General features: G+C 37.3%; 1 protein-coding gene across 6 annotated transcripts in view; it reads right to left on the bottom strand.

Moving 5' to 3' along the window:
* The window catches only part of KCNT2 (potassium sodium-activated channel subfamily T member 2), a 344,584-nt gene extending 325,228 nt beyond the window's left edge, over positions 1 to 19,356 (bottom strand). For all 6 annotated transcript variants that reach the window (XM_082703085.1, XM_082703087.1, XM_082703086.1 and 3 more), the window contains exon 1: positions 18,678 to 19,356. In XM_082703085.1, coding sequence (XP_082559211.1) covers positions 18,678 to 18,772 — 95 coding nt within the window. In that variant the 5' untranslated portion in view covers positions 18,773 to 19,356. The remainder of the gene's footprint in view (positions 1 to 18,677) is intronic.
* Between the last annotated feature and the right edge of the window lie 839 nt (positions 19,357 to 20,195).

The raw sequence follows: 20,195 nt of genomic DNA, 5'->3' as shown, positions 1-20,195 counted from the left end.
CAAATAAATATGAATAAAATCTTTTTAAAAAGTGAGTTTTAAACTGTTCATTTAAAGTTTTTAAACAATTAGCAATATTATTAAGAATTTGATCATTTGGGGATTTAAATTGCTTTTATAATGGTTGACTGATGTCTTTCATTACCAGAAGAATAACATTTCTTAAACACATCAGTATTCTTTTGTATTACCATTAATAGACAGTATCTGATTTGATACTGAGTCACCTTCTTATCCTACTATAAGGGGAACCAATAGCCAGTCACCTTTCCTCCTACGAAACATGTGTTTTCAGGAAGACAAAGAGAAATATATAGCCGGGAAAGATAGTTTAGACAGCTACCAAAACTAAAACTGAGAAAATATTGTTTTTTTAAATAATGAACGGTACAATTTATAATTTCTTTTACTATATCCTATCATAACAAACTATTTTTCATGGGTTCTTGCTTGATCTTTAAGTGTATATAGTAAGTGCTCATATGAGAACAAGTCTTGTTGTCTGTAAGTAATGAAAGAATCCTTTATCATGGAGCTTGACTCCCCAAAGCACAATTACCATAATATTGTTTTTTTGTTTTTTTTTTTTTAAAGATTTTATTTATTTATTTGTCAGAGAGAGAGCGAGCGAGAGCGAGCACAGGCAGACAGAGTGGAAGGCAGAGTCAGAGGGAGAAGCAGGCTCCCTGCGGAGCAAGGAGCCCGATGTGGGACTCGATCCCAGGACGCTGGGATCATGACCTGAGCCGAAGGCAGCTGCTTAACCAACTGAGCCACCCAGGCGTCCCTACCATAATATTGTTAAAACAGATTCAGAGCTTATGAAACGCGAAACAGCAATAAACTTTTGCTATCAAGAATCAAGATCCTGGGGCGCCTGGGTGGCTCAGTGGGTTAAGCCGCTGCCTTCGGCTCAGGTCATGATCTCAGGGTCCTGGGATCGAGTCCCGAGTCGGGCTCTCTGCTCAGCAGGGAGCCTGCTTCCCTCTCTCTCTCTCTCTCTCTACCTGCCTCTCCATCTACTTTTCTCTGTCAAATAAATAAATAAAACCTTTAAAAAAAAAAAAGAATCAAGATCCTACTTTTCTCACAGCTATGTAATGAAATGTAGGATATATACTTTAGACAGAAAAAGGCAAATAAAACTTTAACAGAACCAATACTTCATATATTTGAAATACTTTTTCACATATAATTTTTCACAAATTATTTTTTTCAAAAATAATTTTTCTGAATCATAACAAAAAGTCAAGTAGCAAGGTACTGATGACTTCTAAAGTCTGATTAGGTATCCTAAAAACTCTAACATACTGCTAAAAAATTAACAAAACAAAACAAAATTTACTTAGCAGTAATTATTACCTATACTGAGCTATGAACTTTTCCTGGATTATCTCACCGCCCAAAGACAGTAAAATTATAATCTTCATTTTGTAGATGAAGACATTGATAACTACAGAGATTAAATAATTCCCCAAAACTACACAGTCACTAAATGCTAGAGGACAGACCCAAGCCCAGCAATTAAGAGTGGTTAAGAGGAGCACCTGGGTGGCTCAGTGGGTTAAAGGCTCTGCCTTCGGCTCAGATCATGATCCTGGGGTCCTGGGATCGAGCCCCACATCGAGCCCCACATTGAGCCCCACATCGGGCTCTCTGCTCAGCAGGGAGCCTGCTTCCCCTCCTCTCTCTCTGTCTGCCTCTCTGCCTACTTGTGATCTGTCTGTCAGATAAATAAATAAAATCTTATCTTAAAAAAAAAAAAGAGTTGGTTAAGAGAATATGCTCTCAACAGCTACACTATAGTGGCATTAAAAGTACACGACCTTTCCCTTTTAATTACTTAGTTGCATACCATAATAGCACAATTCATGAAGTATTATTTATTAACATTCTCTATCATTATTCACATTGCTAAGTATCATGTTTTCATTTCAGAGTCCTAATTTAGGTGGATGCTTATAACCTTCATCACTGTAGGCTTTAATTATAATAATTTATAGACACGTGTTTATATAAGCACTCAATACAGAAAAATTATTTTAACTTTTCATTTAAATTCTAATCTACAATTTTAGTGAAAAAAAAAAAGTGCCACAAATAGCCCATAGCACATGTAATACCAACTCTTTGATACTTGCTTTTAGAATTAAATGGGCTATCCAGTGGTCTAGGTAAGTGTAACATGATAAAAAATAAAATAAAGGTCCACTACAAAGCTAAGGCAGCACAAATTACCGTTTTGACATACTGACATGCTCCATTGCTTCTGACTATTTAATTCATTCCAGAGAAAAATGAATTCATCTTTTCAATAGCAGTAGAGCTCTCTGGCTCAATGCTTGGCTGACTCTTGCCTTGATAAGATAGTGTGGAAAAATTACTATCACCATAATCATCATCATCATAATCAATACTTTAAACCACTTTTCCTGTCAGCTGAGTCAGGGTGGGGGCAAATACTCTTATTAAACTAAACTGCCATTTCAAGAGATTTGAATATCAGCTTCTGTAGCTCAAATTCTGCAGGGATAGTATTTGAACATGGGTTAAATAGGCAGAAAAAAAAACTCAGAAAGCAAATAAAACATTTAAAGTAAAAGCTATTACCCTATTGTCTCAGGTACATTAAGCCACAGATGTGATGATTTACTTGAAATAATAAAACCTGAATATTATTCATGTACATCATCAGCTTTTCCTAGAGGGTAAGGTCTAGGTGTGTTTTGTTCTTCTTTTTCTTTTTTTTCTTATCAGCACACAGAAAAAATAGAGATTTTATTAGCAAACAAAAACACAGTAAGCATTCTGACATTTTTAAAAAGCAGTAACTTTTATTGCTGTTCCTAATACATGCACTGATATGTCAATTTCCTTGTTTTTTTTCTTTTTCTTTTTTTTCATTTGGCCAGTGATTCAAATATATACTAAAACAAGGAAAATACACAAGGAAAGTAAGTATATAATGACACAAGGGTGATTCAGAAAGAAAGGAAAAAGGACTAATATAGAGCTCTCTAGTCAGCCATGTTGCAATGATCTAGAATCTGCATAGTTATGGGTACCAGTAATTTTTATCAAATAATAATACATGAAATAATTATTGAACATAGGAACTGAAATATATTCCTGTGGTGCAATATAGAAATATTCATTAAAAGCCATAAAATGTTCCTACTTGGAAGGGTAATCCCACATCTAAACATTTATTTTAAGAAAATCATCAGTAGGGCCTTAGAGATGTCTATAAAGGAAAGACTATATCAGCATGAAACAACCGAAATGCCTAACAAAAATAATACCTAATTAAATAAATATAATACATTCATATTATCATATACGATGCAATCATAAGTAATCTTGTTTCAGAATCTACTTACAGATAACATTTCACTTAACAGATTAAAGTAGATATACTTAACAATATGTTAAGTGAAAACAATGGTTAATAAAACTGCATCTTCTCTAGTGTAACTCCATTCATCTAAGCATAACCCTTAATGTCAATATATACAAAATAAGTATGTATATGTATATGAGTAAACAGTCAAAAATTTTATGTGCTCCTTAAAATGTCCCAAATGTATTAAAAAGTGTTCTCAAAATAACTATTTAGCATAGTATGTGTACTCTAGAAGTAGTAAAGTATAAAATTTGATTTTTAAAATAAAAGAATAAAATTATTTCAAAAATATGTTAGCAACCGAATTTTCAAATAAATTTAAACATAACATGTTGCCTTATTTTTCTGTTATAAAACTAATACTTGCTACCTTTGGGATGTCTACCCAACCATGCACCAGCCCTTCTGAGACCACCCCACTATCCTCAATCTTAAGAAGTTGCCCCTTCTCTATAAAAGTATGCACTATGAGTATATATGTTTATGATATTTATTACGCTCATTAATACCCATTATATTTGACTACTCATGAATTTCTCTGATATTCTTTGATCTCTAGAGGCTGAATAGATCTAACCATCCCTTTCATTCACTATGTTGTCACTGAACGTATAGTCTACCATCATTTCATTAAAAGATATCTTTGCTTTAGACATATAAATACTTGCCAGTTTTTACTAAGCATTACCAGGATGTGCTCCTAGAAACTTTCTTAAGCTATTTTTTTAATAAAATAACTCTGACTTTCCTTCTGCTGTCCCCATTTCAATCCCTGAGAACACATTTTTATAGCCATTGTTTTAAAAATAGTATGGCCCTCCAGACTTAGGGAAATCACCAAAATGTAAAAGTAGAAATTAAAAGAAATAAAGCTAAGTATATGTTACTTGTCCAGCTTTACTTCTCCCCACACTAGATTAGTTATGGCCTTTCACATAATCCATTTTAAATATGTCAAATCAGCAAAAATATAAAAATGACTTTAGAAAGAGGGGAGGAGTGGAGATTATATGAAAATCCTACAGTCTGCCATAAGGGACCAACAAATGTCTGTTACTGCCAGATAATATATTTGTTAATGAGCAGGACAAATTAGAATCGTCAGATGATTGATTTTAAGAAAGAGATACAGCGCCACAGTTGCTGAGATGCAGGCTAGGTTTCAGAAGATGGCCCCAAGCCCACCGTCCACCTTCTCTTCTGAAGCCTGGTCCTTCTGCTATTCCCTTAACCTGACAGGACCTTCATTATCTTCTTCGATGATCTTCTGATAACGTGAGATATACCCTTCCAGGTGAAGAATGACTTTTCAGTTAGGGGGCTGGTGTGGACAAGTGTCCCATTACACATAATCCTGACGGTTGGTCTCCTTGAAATTTTTAGGTAAAACAAAGTTGCTGCTTCTAAATTAATATTTTAAGGTTACTTACCAGTAAGGAAGATTTCACCTTGGCTACAGCTTATATATATACATATTCCCTTCCTATCATCTAGCACTGAAAATACCAAACTTCCTCAACACATATACAATTAAATGCTGATTTTGTTAAGATTTGCATTCTCGAGGGGCACGTGGGTGGCTCAGTTGGGTTAAGCCCCTGCCTTCAGCTCAGTCGCGATCTCAGGGTCCTGGGATTGAGCCCCAAATCGGGCTCTCTGCTCAGCAGGGAGCCTGCTTCCCTTTCTCTCTCTGCTTGCCTCTCTGCCTACTTGTGATCTCTCTCTCTGTCAAATAAATAAATAAAAATATTAAAAGAAAAAAAAAAGATTTGCATTCTCGAGACTCATCAATCAACATGCCACAGGGGCAATTTAGAGTGATGTACAATTTTCCAAAGGACCCAGTTACAAGCTGATGTAGTATTTATTAACATAATTTCCATAAGGGAATTTGAGAACACTCACATGTGGAGCCATTCTGCTTATCAAGAAATTTAGGATACCTGCCGAAATTATAATTTCCTCTGAGAGTTGCTCAGATGTGAAGGAAAACAATCAAATGGCTTAAAAAGAATACTTCAAGTTAAAATTATACTTGGAATTGGAACTATGAGTTCTCTACCTCATGATAGCCATCATCTCTCGCCCAATGCGCATCCCTCCTCATCTACCCACCAACACACACACACACATGCGCGCGTGCACACACACACACACACCCCTCTTCCAAAAACAAATCTGATTTTGTTCATATATCTCAAAGTGGCAAAGTTATTTCAAGGAGGCTGAGTTCATCTCTAGTCCCAGAGGTTGAATGAAACTGTTTTAAGCTATTCAACCATGAGTCTTGTTACCCTTACCACAGTTTCATTTGGGCATGACACAAAACCAATTCTATTCAATAGCACATGAGAGTAAATCTGTTGGGATGTCTCAGGCAAGAATTTATTCACTTTAAATAAAGGCATACAACAAGGACAGGACAATGCTTTTCTCCACCTCTGGACTTTGCCATTTTATGCCAAACCTGGAACTGGAACAACCTTCCAGGGACCAGGGGGACCAGTGTCAAAGATAGATAAATTTAATACCTATCAAGGGATGCCAAGGGAAAAATGGAAATATCCTGGGCTCTAAAGTCAACCCTGAAACTACTCTGGTTCCAGAATTCTTGTTTTGTTGAATGTATTAATTATTGAGGTTATCTTAAGATTTGCAACTAAAAGAAGCAATAGAGAATTTCTGCTATTTGCGGCAGGCATTTAAGTTCTTTTTAGTTGAGTTTTTACCTGTAAAGTACACATGGGATTGCTTTACCTTTACATTCATGTTATAAAGAATACAAAAACAATAAATTTTAAAAGGTCAAAATACAATACAGTAATTTTATGTGTACATATTACGTGTACACCATATCATCACATAATTGTTCTCCCTCTGAGGTAGTTTCATAATTGGTTCATACTTATGTCATTTTTATATAGTATGCTATATAATAATTGCTTGTTTATTTGTCCTTCTTCCCTTTCCCAGATAAGTGAAAGGCTAGGAATATCTGAATCTCTGTTTTCAGAGATATTTGCACATAACACAATTCAGGGTCAGGCCTTAACTATTGTTTGTTGGACTGAATTACATTCGACCAGTGAAAGTGAGCATACACATCACAACTTCTTGGACATTTTGCAAGGCAAAATTAGATACTACATACTACAATTGTTGCCTCCTAGAATTTATCATCCAAATAAAGAATATCAAGCTGCACTGAATGGACATGGCAAACACTTTTTTAATATTTTCTCTCATTCCAAAACATGGATATCTTCACCCTAATCCATTCTCAGTTTTGTTGATGACACTTTCAAAATTTTCTATTGTATTTTTTTTTTGCCATCTTCATTCTCCCTGTTCTACTCCTTTTAGCCTATTTAGCCTGTAGCTTCATCTCCCCACTTTTTTTTTCTTCTAAATCCTTGCATAGTTCCAAAAGAGTAATTCCACTGAAGCTACAACTTTGACCATGTCATTTCTTTATTCAAAACCTTTCAACAATTCCCCAGTCTAAAAAAAAGAACTCTTTCACTTGCCAATATAAGTCTCCTACAGCCTTCCCCCAAAACTATTAATATCCATTATTGATCCTCAGGTGTCCTATATTGTTTCCAATTTAGTCTGCTTATTGCTCGCTTTCCTAGAACAAGCCCTGTAGAAGATACACCGTACATTGATGCTAGCCATTGCTACTTTATTTCTAATAAATGAATCCTAAAATTTACTTTCTCCCTAGAAGCTTTTCCAATATTCCCACAGTACTGTCTCTTGTCCCATGTTCTAATTCATATAGTAGTTATATGTCTTATCTCTTCAACACAACACAAGCTCAAGGATAGTGGGAGTGTGGGATCACATCATTCCAGTACTTCTCATACATCATCACACCTCAGTGACAGCAGAAGTAAGTTCAACTGGACCAGAATTTGGGATGCAGAGAGGAGCTTCCCATTACTACATCACATGAGTTTACTAAAAGGAGACATTACTTGGAACATGTTGCTGAGGGAAGAGAATCAGCAAGTCAGAACAATCTTATAGTGAACATTTTAGTTAGTCTTTTTTAAAGCAAACATTTAATTATATAATTCCGTAAGTGATTGCAATTTGTCTCTCTCTATCTTCTATGTGATAGTAAAGCTGCAAGTATAAAGAGATATAAAACAAGCCTCTTTCTAGTACTGAAAAGGAATGAAGTTAAATCAAGAGTGGTCATTCCACCATTACAAATAGATAATGATCTGACTTAGGAAATAGAATAATAGGAATATACATGTTTTAGAATATTGTGCCTTCTATTCAAAGACTCCAAACATGTTTACATAACTATCACTGATGAATTTCACATAGGTTTTTATTCCTCAAAAAAATCATTCTCTTCATTTGAACATTGCAAAATTAAATATACTGTAAACTATTGTCAGCACTGTTTCTCAATAAGAAAACATATTTTACAAGATTTAAAATTTAAAAAAAAAAAACCCTCTTTTTGTTCATTCCAACTATGTAAGTATTGCTACCACCACCTTAGTGAGCCTGAGATAAAGCTGATCTTTCACACCTCCACAAGCCCCTTGGACGATGGCATGCTGCTGGCTGTCAGCAGATTGATGGCTTTCACTGAGCTGCTCCTGATGCAAATTTCAGAATTCACTTTAACAGTCATTTGAACTGTCACCATATGAATTATGGACTGAAGCACATTCTGCTTCACCATTTCCAAAGGAAAGCTCCTCGTGAATATCAAACTAGATGTGGGAAAGGCATTTCAAGTCAAATGATTTAAACTTACCATACCTGGTTTTAGAATGAGCTTTAAAAAATGCTCACGTTTCCATGAGGAAAAATAATCTCAAATTTAAATGACCTCCATTTTTACTTTAATAATGTATATATGCATATAAGAAGTGCACACATATATTCACAGCTGTAACTTTTTTTTTTCCTTTTAAAAGTGCCTTCCTTATATTACAGAACTGAAATTCTGGAAGTCTTTGTGTAAACCACTTCTGTTGGATAAATAAGAGGATCCAAAATGAATTAAGGAAATTTGAATTATGAAAAGACATAGCTTTGGGATGCCCGGGTGGTTCAGTGGGTTAAGCCTCTGCCTTCGGATGGCGGATGGCGTCATGATCTCAAGGTCCTAGGATCCTAGGATTGAGCCCTGCCTCAGGCTCTCTGCTCAGCAGGGAGCCTGCTTCCCCCTCTTTCTCTGCCAGCTGCTCTGCCTACTTGTGATCTCTCTGTCAAATAAATAAATAAAATCTTAAAAAAAAAAAAAAAGAAAAGACATAGCCTTTTCCCTAAAGTTTACATGTTATACATAAAATAAGAGTAATCACAAAACAACAGAAAAGTAAGTAAACTATATTCAATAGCCTGATTTGGAAAATGTCTTTAGTAACTGTGGCTCTATGTCCAGCTAGAGTCCACTCATGAAAAGGGGGATGGCATGAACAGGAAGAGATGCAAGACAGCCTAAATTCATAGGACAATATAAGCAAAGAGCAGCAGCTATCAGCATATGAGGCGAGGGGTAATTTCTATGAATAACTATAGTGATTGAATTTCAAATAACAGTGTAGGAAGAATTGACAGAGGAATCAATGACTGAAGATCACTGAATGCTGAACTCAGCAGCTTAAATTTCACATAATAAGCATTAGTGGCACAGCATAGGTTTCAAAACATGAACACATGTTAAAATCACGTTCAAGAAGATGATGATGAAGTTGCAAGAGTTAAATGAGGATTGAGTTGGTGATGGGGGATTATTAGAGGTGGAGTGCATAGAAAGAGAGTTGGAACCAGGAAACATGTTTTGTTTTACTAATTTCCTATTTTAACCCACTCTCTCCAGACTGTCGAAAGAATAATGCTTTATATTTAAAGGAAAAAAAAAAAACCTTTTTCTCCCAGAAAATATTACCAACTTTGAAAACTCCATAGCTTTCCTTATAAATTAATTACTGTAATATGGGCTCAGAGGGACATAGATGTTATATGATTTTTTTTCTACCTTTAGAAGCATTAACATTTGTTTACATTTTGTCCTGTTATTTAGTAGCATGAAATCACATCTGCTTACATTATAAACATAGTTGTTGGGCATAATAATTAGATTCTGGTTCTACCTTTTGTGATTACATAACTTGGAATAAACTATGTATTTCTGTACTTCAGATTATTCATTAAAAAAAGGGGGAAAACAGAATTCCTAAGAGCTGATGTGAAGATTAAATGAAATAATACATGTAACACACTCAGAACAATGTGTTGCATACATTCAGCTCCTGATAAACATCCCCTGCCTTTATAAGCAGCAATGCGGTGTCATTCGTTTTCACCGGATCTTCTGTATTCCCAGCAAAAATAGGTGAAATGGTACATGAACCCTTCTGGAGAGATAGGCAAGAAAAAGAAACAAAATACTGAACGCTTCCATTTATAATCTGCCAAAATCATCACCGCATGTTATGGCAGTGATTAAAGTCCTTGCCATCGCTCCTTACTGGTACTTGAGCGGCTTACTGATCACCCTATCTGATTCCTAGGGGATCGAGTGGTATTTCAGTTTTTGACAGGACCGAGACAGCAGGCTGTCCATTATTAAACCACACATCTGGTCCTTGTTGTTAATAACTGGTTGTTTGCAATATGTGGACAATCTACAAGTTTTCCCACAGGGAGTCAAATGAGGCTGAAATGTGTTAATCCTCTTTTATCCCTATCCACAGTGATTTACAAGATGGGCTAAGTGTGCGCCTGTACTAGCGATTCATCTTTATGATTCGGTGCAAAGTCCAGTGCAAGAAAACCAAAAAAAAGCAGTCCTTTATTTCTTAGATTCATTGTTCTTGGCTTTGCATGCAAAATCCATTTCTTATACATATTTACATACTGTGAAAATTGGAATTAATATAGCTCTGCGTTCAAGGAATGCATACACAGAGGGCACGATGCTCACTCTATAAAGCCATGCCATAGTTGCAGGAGTGCAGAGTACTAAAGCACAGTTCCAAAGAGAAGCCCACTGAAAACTGGAAACAGGAAAGGGTCAAAGAGTGAGGGCTTACTGCCAGCCACAGTCCCCTACAGACCAGCCAAGCTTGACAGTCGGGGTTTCTGCTTCTGTTTATTTTTACTGCTTCTATTTGTCAGAAAAAGATAAAGATAAATATGAGCAATCCAAAAGAATATTATGGAAAGAAATCTCACTGTCCTCAGTCCTCCTCTTTTGAGGATCCTCTTTTCCCCCACACCCAGGAGCATTTCTCCCCTATTCCTTCCAGGCAACTGGGGCTTTTACAGCCTCTGATTCACTCCACAACTCCAAACCATCTCTACTTCCCAGGCAAAGGAGACAAATAAATCTAATGCCACTGGTGTACTGAATTAGCTTACATAAATGATTTATTTTTTCCCCCTGAAATTATACTACATCTTAGATTCTCTTTAAGAGTCTGCTTGCTATAGTTGTATCTAGTTACAAGAATCAAGGTCACAAAGTTCTAATCCACTCTTAGGCCTCCAGATGATCAGATGCAAAGGACCCAAAGCCATTTTCACAGCACTTTCTATGCCTTCATGAAGCTGGGGTTTTTATTCATCTGCTGCAAGCAAGCACATGGTCACTCTGCTATAAGAGATGTATGCAAAGCAGACATTTCTGGCCCTGCTTATCCATATCTTCTCTATCTAGGCAGTACATTCACCTCCATTTCACTTTCTTCAACTCCACACAACCACTTCTGAATTTATACTGAGGATGAGATGTTATCAGTGCCCTAGATATACCTTGTCTTCTCACTCTGTGCTCTAAATGACTTTCTCTGACATTGCAACTTTAGTACTGTCTGATGATTAAGATCCTTCTGAAAAGAATTGTTTTTTTCATGATCCATTAAAAAAATAAAAATAAGGGCCCCTGGATGGCTCCGTCAGTTAAGTGTCTGCCTTGGGCTCAGGCCATGATCCCAGGGTCCCCGAAAGAGCCTGCATGGGGCTCCCTGCTCACTGGGGAGCCTGCTCTCCCTCTGCCAACGTTTTCCCCTGCTTATGCACACTCTCTCTCTCTCTCAAAATAATTGAATAAAATCTTTTTTTTAAATTTTTTTATTTTATTTTTTCAGTGTTCCAAGATTCATTGTTTATTGATCACACCCAGTGTTCCACACAATATGTGCCCTTCTTAATAGCCACCACCAGGCTCTCCCAACCCCCACAGCCTCCCTCCAAAACCCTCAATTTGTTTCTCAGAGTCCACAGTCCCTCATGGTTCTTCTCCTCCTCCTAGTCCCCTAACTCACTTTTCCTCTCCTTCTCCCAATCTTTTTAAAAACTTAAAAAAAAAAAAAGCATATTGAGTCAAGGACTGACACAAAGTAAAAGTAATGGTCTTTCTGGATCATTATCTACTACTTCAACTAATTTTAATTTGCAATTTAAAACACATAAAAGCATTAATTTAAAAACATCTTGATCAAATGTATTAAATATTGCTCACATGGGATGCCTGGCTGGCTCAGTGAGAAAAGCATGCAACTCTTGATCTGGGGGTCATGAGTTTGAGGCCCATGTTGTGCGTAGAGATTACTTAAATACATACATACATGCATATGTACATACTTAGACTTTTATAAATAAATAAATAAATATTGCTCCCAAGAGGCCATGCTAACTTAATTTCAAACTATAAATATATAAAGCAACTAGTTAGATCTTATTGAAAAAGTATTTCTTTTTGCTTCACTTTCTAAAAGTAACTTAGATAAGGATGGTGCATAAGTAAGACAATATTGGCAATACATAAATATGCTGATAAAAACAGGCAAACCAATGACAAAGGGATTTATGAACATGTAAAACATTTTAATAAACAAGAACATGATTTAGAAAAGCCCACAAAAATACCACATCCACTATCGACAAGAAGAAAATAAAAGCTTGGCCTAAGCCACAGGTACACATTATGACTAAATATATTGTTAGTTTAATTTTTATTTTGTACTAATAATGAAGATGAAAGCTCTATGTGTTTAGCCTTCATTTGTATTATTTCCTGTACTACCTTTCAAATGTATTTTTGCAGAAGTTGAGTTACATTACTAACAGAGAGGGGTAAAGTTTGTTAATAATTTTGATAAAACAAGTTAGCTGAAATCATTTTCTTTGGCAGCCATAAAGAAGTATGCTTTTGCAGCCATCCTCAAGACTAACTGGAAGCTGCCATGGAGAACCTATTTAGTACAAAGTTTAATCTCCTTGAGGCACCTGGGTGGCTCAGTCTGTTAAATGTCTGACTCTTGATTTCCGCTCAGGTCATGATCTCAGGGTCATAAGATCGAGCCCCACATGAAGCCTGTTTAAGGTTCTCTCTCTCTCTCTCTCCCTTTCCCTTTGCCTCAGTACCCCTCCCTCTCTTAAAAAGAAAAAAGAAAAGGAAGCTTAATTTCCTTAAAATGTCACATAACTTATGCAGAAAATGAAATTTCTACATTCCAAAATTCCTTATTCAAGACTTATTATACATAAAAGTACTCCAAAAAGTTACAAGTGTAATAATATTCACAGAAGAGGTATTACTAACACATAAGCATATACAGAAAATGGATATATATATGAGAGTAGGTAAATGGTGCAAACTTTAAAAATAAATTCCATGTAAGAAAGTAATAAATAAATAAATTCTACGTAATCTGAAAAGCCACATTTTAAAATATATTTTCTTTTTTTTTTTTAAGATTTTATTTATTTATTTGACAGGCAGAGATCACAAGTAGGCAGAGAGTCAGGCAGAGAGAGAGGAGAAAGCAGGTTTCCTGTTAAGCAGAAAGCCCAAAGGGGGGCTCCATCCCAGGACCCTGGGATCATGACCTGAGCAGAAGGCAGAGGCTTTAACCAACTGTTAGCCACCCAGGTGCCCCCAAAAGCCGCATTTCAATTATAAGGTCAGGTCAAAAGGAAGAAATCAAATACATTTTTATATAAAATATTAATGTTTGAATTCTTATGGCTACTGATAAACAAAAATTATTAAAAATGCATATTTCTCTGCACTGTATGATTTTACACTGTATGTATCTAAAGTCATTTTATGCACCATTACCTACTTCAGTAGTAGGCAATTTTTTTCTTTCCTTATTCATGGAGCTTTCCCTTAATGTAATAGACAGTGTTAAGAAATATAGCATTATCTATATTCTCTTAACAATAAATGCTTAAATCATTTTTATAGATATTACATATGCAAGTTGATTCAACTATATAATTAAACAGTAAAAATAATACTCGATTCTTTTTACTAACACAAAATATTTTAAGACTGTATTTAATAACCTGAACTTACTAGTTTATAATAAGTACTTTATATCAAATGGCTACTTTTCAAAATAATATATAATTATATTAAGGGAGATAAAAATCAGTAGGTTATATAAATGTGCCACTCCACACCCATTCTTCCAATTTAACTTTATAAAATAAATGAATATATTTGCATTGTATGATATCTAAAATTACATATACTCCAAAAGCTTTCCAAACTTTTTTTGCCATTTTATAAATACCTCTTAAACTACTAATTCATTGAATTGCACTCTTTGTTCAAATCCTTTTATGATTTCAATTACTACAGTGCATTAGGTTACTTGCTTACATTACTTTTGAATGCCGCCTATAAAATATGAAAGATAACACTTAAAATTACTAGAGTTGAAACAACTGACCAGATATTTGAAAACTGAGTGGTGTTAATTAAATAAAAGGCCTAGTCCTCTGTGACTGCAACTGAGAATTGTCCACTAACAGTAATGACAATTACTGAATTATCAACAGTCATGACAATTCATCCACATCCAGTGCATTGTATTCCGAACTTTAAAATTACTAAGTCATAAGAGGATGAGAAGGGCTTGTTCTGTCTTAAGACATTTAAAACTTGAAATTTACCAACACTAAACTGCAAGAGCACATTCTAAATCTTTATTGTCTTATGAATCGTAGAAATGTTAAAACAATAAACAGTAGACGTGAAGGCTGCAACAATTCTACATATGACAGAATGGCTTCCATATAAACCGGTTAAAATCAGTCTCTAATCATATTAGTTTTAATCATAGAGTAACTTTGAGGATACTAAGAATCCTAAATATTAGATTCAAAATATATAGAATACCTTGAGTCAACCCTAATACAGTGACTTCAGCTACTTTATTTTCAAACAACACTGACTAGCCTATGAAAAAGGGTGTATGATCACCTTGACAGTCTTAAAATTGAAATTCCACAAAAACATTATCATAGCATAAACAATACTGTCAATATTCAGGAGGGGAGCTTATCTCTAAAAATATCTGTAAACACCTCCTGACAGAGCACTGCTTCACATTCCTCCTTATATTGTTCTTAAAACCTAACTTAATAAGGTCCTGAGATGCAGCATGGAGTCAAATACTAGCTGAATGGATAAATGACCATTAAGAAATGTTTCATGAGCCACTTGAATTAGATTTTTGTGTTTTACTCAGGATGCCAAAGAAATAAATGTGAGTCATATGTGCAACAGACATCTCTAGGCATTAGCAGTGTTCTCATTTAGCAACTCTCAAAGTTATTTCATGGCCTCAGAGAACTAATGTTATTCATGTGCTAAATGTGCAGTTCTCTGCAATGCTACATCTAACCCTGCTCCTTTATGTCCTACTCAGAAAAGGTCATCAGAATGCAAATCAGGGAGAGGGAATTAAGATGATACTGATTCATACACACACACACAAATTCTATACTATGTGTGTCACATGTACATACATATTACATTACGTATACACTTAAGCACGTGTATTTCCATATATGTGATACAGTATAAACTGAACTATCCAAAGTTAGTTCGCAGAAAATCTATGGTGTAGAGACCACCAAAATTCCACTTTCACCACACTCCACACATCTATCATATGGCTTACTCATTTTCATAAGACAATCATGCCTTATTAAGATTTAATTTTAAAAAAATTTTTAAAGATTTTATTTATTTGACAGAGAGAAAGATAGAGAGAGAGAGCGCAAGCAGGGGGAGGGGCAGAGGGAGAAGCAGGCTCTCCACTAAGCAAAAAGCCCGATGTGGGACTTGATTCCAGGACCTAGGGATCATGACCTGAGCTAAAGTCAGATGCTTAACCAACTGAGCTACCCCAGCATCCTTTAATTTAAAATTCTTAACATGAAGAGCAAAGTAGAATGTGCCTACTTTCCCATCAGCTGATTTCTCCATCATTTCTAGGATGTGACTCTAGAAGAAGATACCCAATCTTGGTTCAGATTCCCCCAGAAGCGTACCTTGAGATAAGGATTGGAGCATAAGTAGTTTCTTTGGGAGCTGAACCCAGAAAATATCAGTAGGGGGAGAGGGGAAGAAATCCAATTAAGCTTGTGATATTAAACCAATTATAACTATGGGCAACTGAAGCTTGTCCCATTGGACACAGTGTAGAACATGTTTCAGAATTATCACAACCAAGGAGTTAGAAAGCTAAGGTATTTATCTAACAATTCCTTATTTATTCATTTACTCAGAGGCACTTTTGACCTGGGGAACCCTGAGACTGAGGAGGTGATGGGGTTGGGGGAGTACGACAAAACAAAAAACAAAAATTTCAGGCAAAGAATATTCATAGAAAATAGCCTAAAGATTATGAACAAATCACTAAATGTATCTGTTGGTATAAACCATCTACCCACTCTTCTATGAAAGAATGCTTTCTCTTCAGCTCCATAGGAATTTAGTCCATGATAACTGAGTCGAATAAGAAAGCTCCTTAGACTCAGTTACAAAGAGGAAGTTGTGAGCACAAGACAAAAGAGATGACTTTACTTACTGCATATGAATTTAGAATTCTGAAAAAATATAACAGAAGAACTGAAAATTGCTAATCAGAAGTGAAGAAGGGAACTAACATTTAATGAGCACGTAAACTGTGCTAGATGCTGCTTAATTATTCCTACAAATTCAAACAAACTTAATGGAAAGAACTTAGGAGTTTCTTGAAGAATCTGAGTCACAAAGAACCAAATTCAAGTGTCATCCCTGCGCTTACAAGATAGATTACCAAAAGAAGCATTTAATTTCCCAGAAACTTAGTTTCCTAGTTCCTAAAATACACATACACACATAAGCCCCTGCAGACAGACAGACAGACAGACGCACACACACACACACACACCATTAGCGTAGTTAACAAATTAGATTAGCCAGTGCTTAGTGCCAACTAAGTGTTAGTTTTGTACCTTACAGAAATAAGATCATTGAATTTCATAGTGGTCAAATGACTTGCCCAAGGACACTCAGCTAGTGGGAAAATAAGCAAAGGATTGAAGTCTGAGTCACTATTAACCCAAGGATCTTGTCTTCAAAGGACAACAAATGGAACCAAAACTCAATATTAAGTTTTCATGAAGCCACAAAATCAGCCAAATGGATGAACAATTTTTTAATGTTTAATGCCTAATTTTAATAGTAAATGTGGCCTAGATTTTAAGTTAAACTTGTGCTAGCATAAACTTCTATTATAATGGATATTTTAACTAACTATGTAAAACTTATTTTTAATAGCAGTGACTTACTTGGGTAGTATTCAACTAACCAAAATTCCTAGTTACTGAAATATATCTGCAGCATCCTTGGAAAAATGAAGGAAATCTCAGGAACAATTAACATCTTGGATACAATATTAAAAAACAAACAATCTTGTCACCACAAGTCCAAAATATATCCTCTGTGAATTCAGTCCATCTCACAATTTCTAGAATGAAGATTTCTATTCTACATAATGATCGCGTAGTCCTGAAGTAATAAATATAGATTCCATCCCTATAATCATAATGGTGCGTTTGATAAGTAATTTAACCAGGCTACTACAGTTTATCTAAACATCAACTAACTTTCCTATTTATTTAGATATCCATTTCCTTCTCTTCAGTCATCCAGAACACCTTACTTTCCAAGCATACTGGTAAACTGGCATTTGTTCTTTTAACCCTTAACAAACACATGTGTTTTGCCTTAAAAAAGAGGCTGCATTGAAATATTACCCTCTGAGAAACATCCATGCCCCTTTAAATTATTATGAAACCAAAGAAGAAGTCTAAAATTTATGCCCAAGATAAAAGCCTGTGTGTGTAGAGACAGGAGTTGGTATTGGGAGCTGAAATGGTGAGGAAGAAAAGGAGAATATTTCCCAGTGCTGAATCGGGATGAGATTTTGAGAACAGGACCAATAATGGATCTACTTTGTAATTAAAATAGAACATTAGTACCAAACTGAACTTCAGGGAAATATTTCAATTGAGTTAAGAGCCTAGTTAGTATACATAGCTCATTTAAAAACAAAAACATATGACATGTGATACATGAAATGACTATTCCAGAAAATACTAAATTCAATGAAACATAAAATGTGCCTTTTAAATAATGAATCAGATGGCTGGAGGAATTTCAGAAGTTCAACTAGGTAAAGCGGTGATGCTCTGGATAAAACACATGAACAATATTTTGCTAGTAATAAACATTTTCGCTCTCAAACTTAGTTTTAATCTTGTGACATACATACTAGTTAGGTTAAAAATCTATGAACTACCAAAAGGTTGGGTCATGCTCTACAAACACCATTACTAACTACAGTCACAGTTACCTGTTCAAAGTTGAGTATTTTCAGTTGACGTCATTTTCCCTAACTACCTGTTACATATTTAAACCAATTGTCTGTCTGTAACTCCAAACGTTTAAAGAGCATAAAATTCCCAGTAGCAGGTGAACACGTTAACAAGAAAACACTGACAAGGAGTAAGCAAACGGGTGCGAGAGATTTTAAGTTTTTTATGTGCTTTTTCAATCAACTTGGATACGTTTTTCAAATTTGAGGAACACCTTAAGGGAAAAAAAAATGAAAATTACATGGCACTGACACTGCGTGCCATTTGGATGTATTGTACCTCTAGCAGCCGCCTTATACACACCGTAGGAAAGCGGAGAGAGACAAAAGAGTAAGTACCCAATAAATGCAATAAATGCTTTGCAAGGATCAGAAAGTGAAAAGGAAGAGCTCCTTGTCCAAGGCAATTGCTCTATGCAGTCAAAATGGAGAGACAAATCAAAGAGTCCCTCTCACTCCCTCCCCCAGTCTCGGGCTCCCTTTTTCTTCTCCCCTGTTCCCCCTTCAGCCTCCCTCATCTCTGGCTCGTTTTCAGCCGAGCTGCCGGAGCAAGACTGCACCGCACCACTCACCTGTCGTCGTTTTGCCATCCCTGGTCCCCTAGCAGCAAATCCCGAAACCTGTACCTAGGAGGCAGAGGGGGCACTTCGCTCTCCAAATCAACCATCCTTCCTCAAAGAGTGGGAAACATAAAACGACGAACGGAGAAGAGGAGGGAGAGAGAAAGAAAATTCTGCGGAGTAGAGGGAGAGGACTAACAAGATGTGGGGGGCCACAGAGGGACGGGGAAGGGGAAGGGGCTCGGGAGGGGGAGGGGTCGGCTCCGTGCCGGAAGCTGAGGCTGAAAGGGGGCTGGCGCCTCTCTCCAGAGGGTGTGATGGGGATGATGCAAACCGAGCCCAGGAGCAAAAGTCTGGCTCTGACAGGAATCTACGCTGCCAAGGAACCGCCCCCAGGCTCGGCACCGCCTCTGGTCCCCAGGACTCGGGGGAGGCGGGAACGCAAAAGTTACTTCGCGGAAAAAGGAAAAAAAAAAAAGGAAGAAAGAAAGAAAAAAAAACCCGAACACGCACGGTGCCTAGAAAGAGGGGAGGAGGCGTGCGAGCCGCGCGCTGGGGAGGCACTTTCCTAAAAGGCAGGTCGAGGAGCCTCCTCCGAGGGCGATCCCGACCGCGGGTCCCCGCGCGGGCGTGCACGCGGCACAGCCCCGAGCGGGCGCGAGGGGGACCGTGGGTTTGGTCCCAGCTGCGGCCAACCCGGCTCTCCCCGCCAGAGCCTTCGCAACTGCCGCCGGGGGCCGAGCCAATGAGACTCCCCCTCATTAGCATAACACCATGACGGCATGGAGGTGCCTTGGGGACAACCAATGGGGGCGAGCCTAATTAGCGGATTCCCGGGGGCGGGGGCCGCAGGGTGTCGGGAGTGTTCCCAGGTGCCCCGCGCGCCGTCGCTGGGCTCGCCTTCGGCTCGGGTAAGCGGGGTGGAGAGCGCACCAACGTGGAGAGGGAATCCCCGCTCCAAGCCTCAGGAAAGCACCCCCCCCTTTTTTTTTCTTTTTTTTTCTCACAGTCTGAAAGAAAGGAAGGTGTTTCCCAGATTCTGGGTAAGAATGAAGGGGCCACTTTAGGCCGTTAAAGAGAAACATTTAGATGAGGGCTAGGAAACCACATCGAAACGCCTGGAGGTTTAGCACCAGCGGTGGCAATTATATTACTGTTGCTGCTGCTGCTAGTAGCGCTGTGGGCTTCCAGGTTGCACGGCCTTAGCCTTCGGAGTTCCCCCTTAGTGGCCCGACAGCCAGAGGAAGAAGTGAATCCAAGAGTCTAGAGTTGATTTTTCCGTATCATCCTCTGCTGATGAGAACCTTGGGGTACAAGCCCGAGCTATGTTTGCGCGGATTGTCTCCTGCCAAGCACTGATTTCATCAGGGTATACGCAGTCCCTCAGTACTTAGCCACCTGGGAGGCACGGGCCCTGAGGACTCAGAGACTTGACCACCCGTCCCCCAGGCTCTCAGGAATCTCATACTTTGCTTGGAAAAACAAGTTTAGAAGTGTAGTGACACCTGATAGGAGACAAAGTTATCAAAC

The sequence above is a fragment of the Mustela nivalis genome, assembly GCF_964662115.1.
Source record: "Mustela nivalis genome assembly, chromosome: 16".
NCBI classification, from domain to species: domain Eukaryota; kingdom Metazoa; phylum Chordata; class Mammalia; order Carnivora; family Mustelidae; genus Mustela; species Mustela nivalis.
Note: the sequence above shows the minus strand (reverse complement) of the source record. Positions and strands in the feature narration are given on the sequence as shown.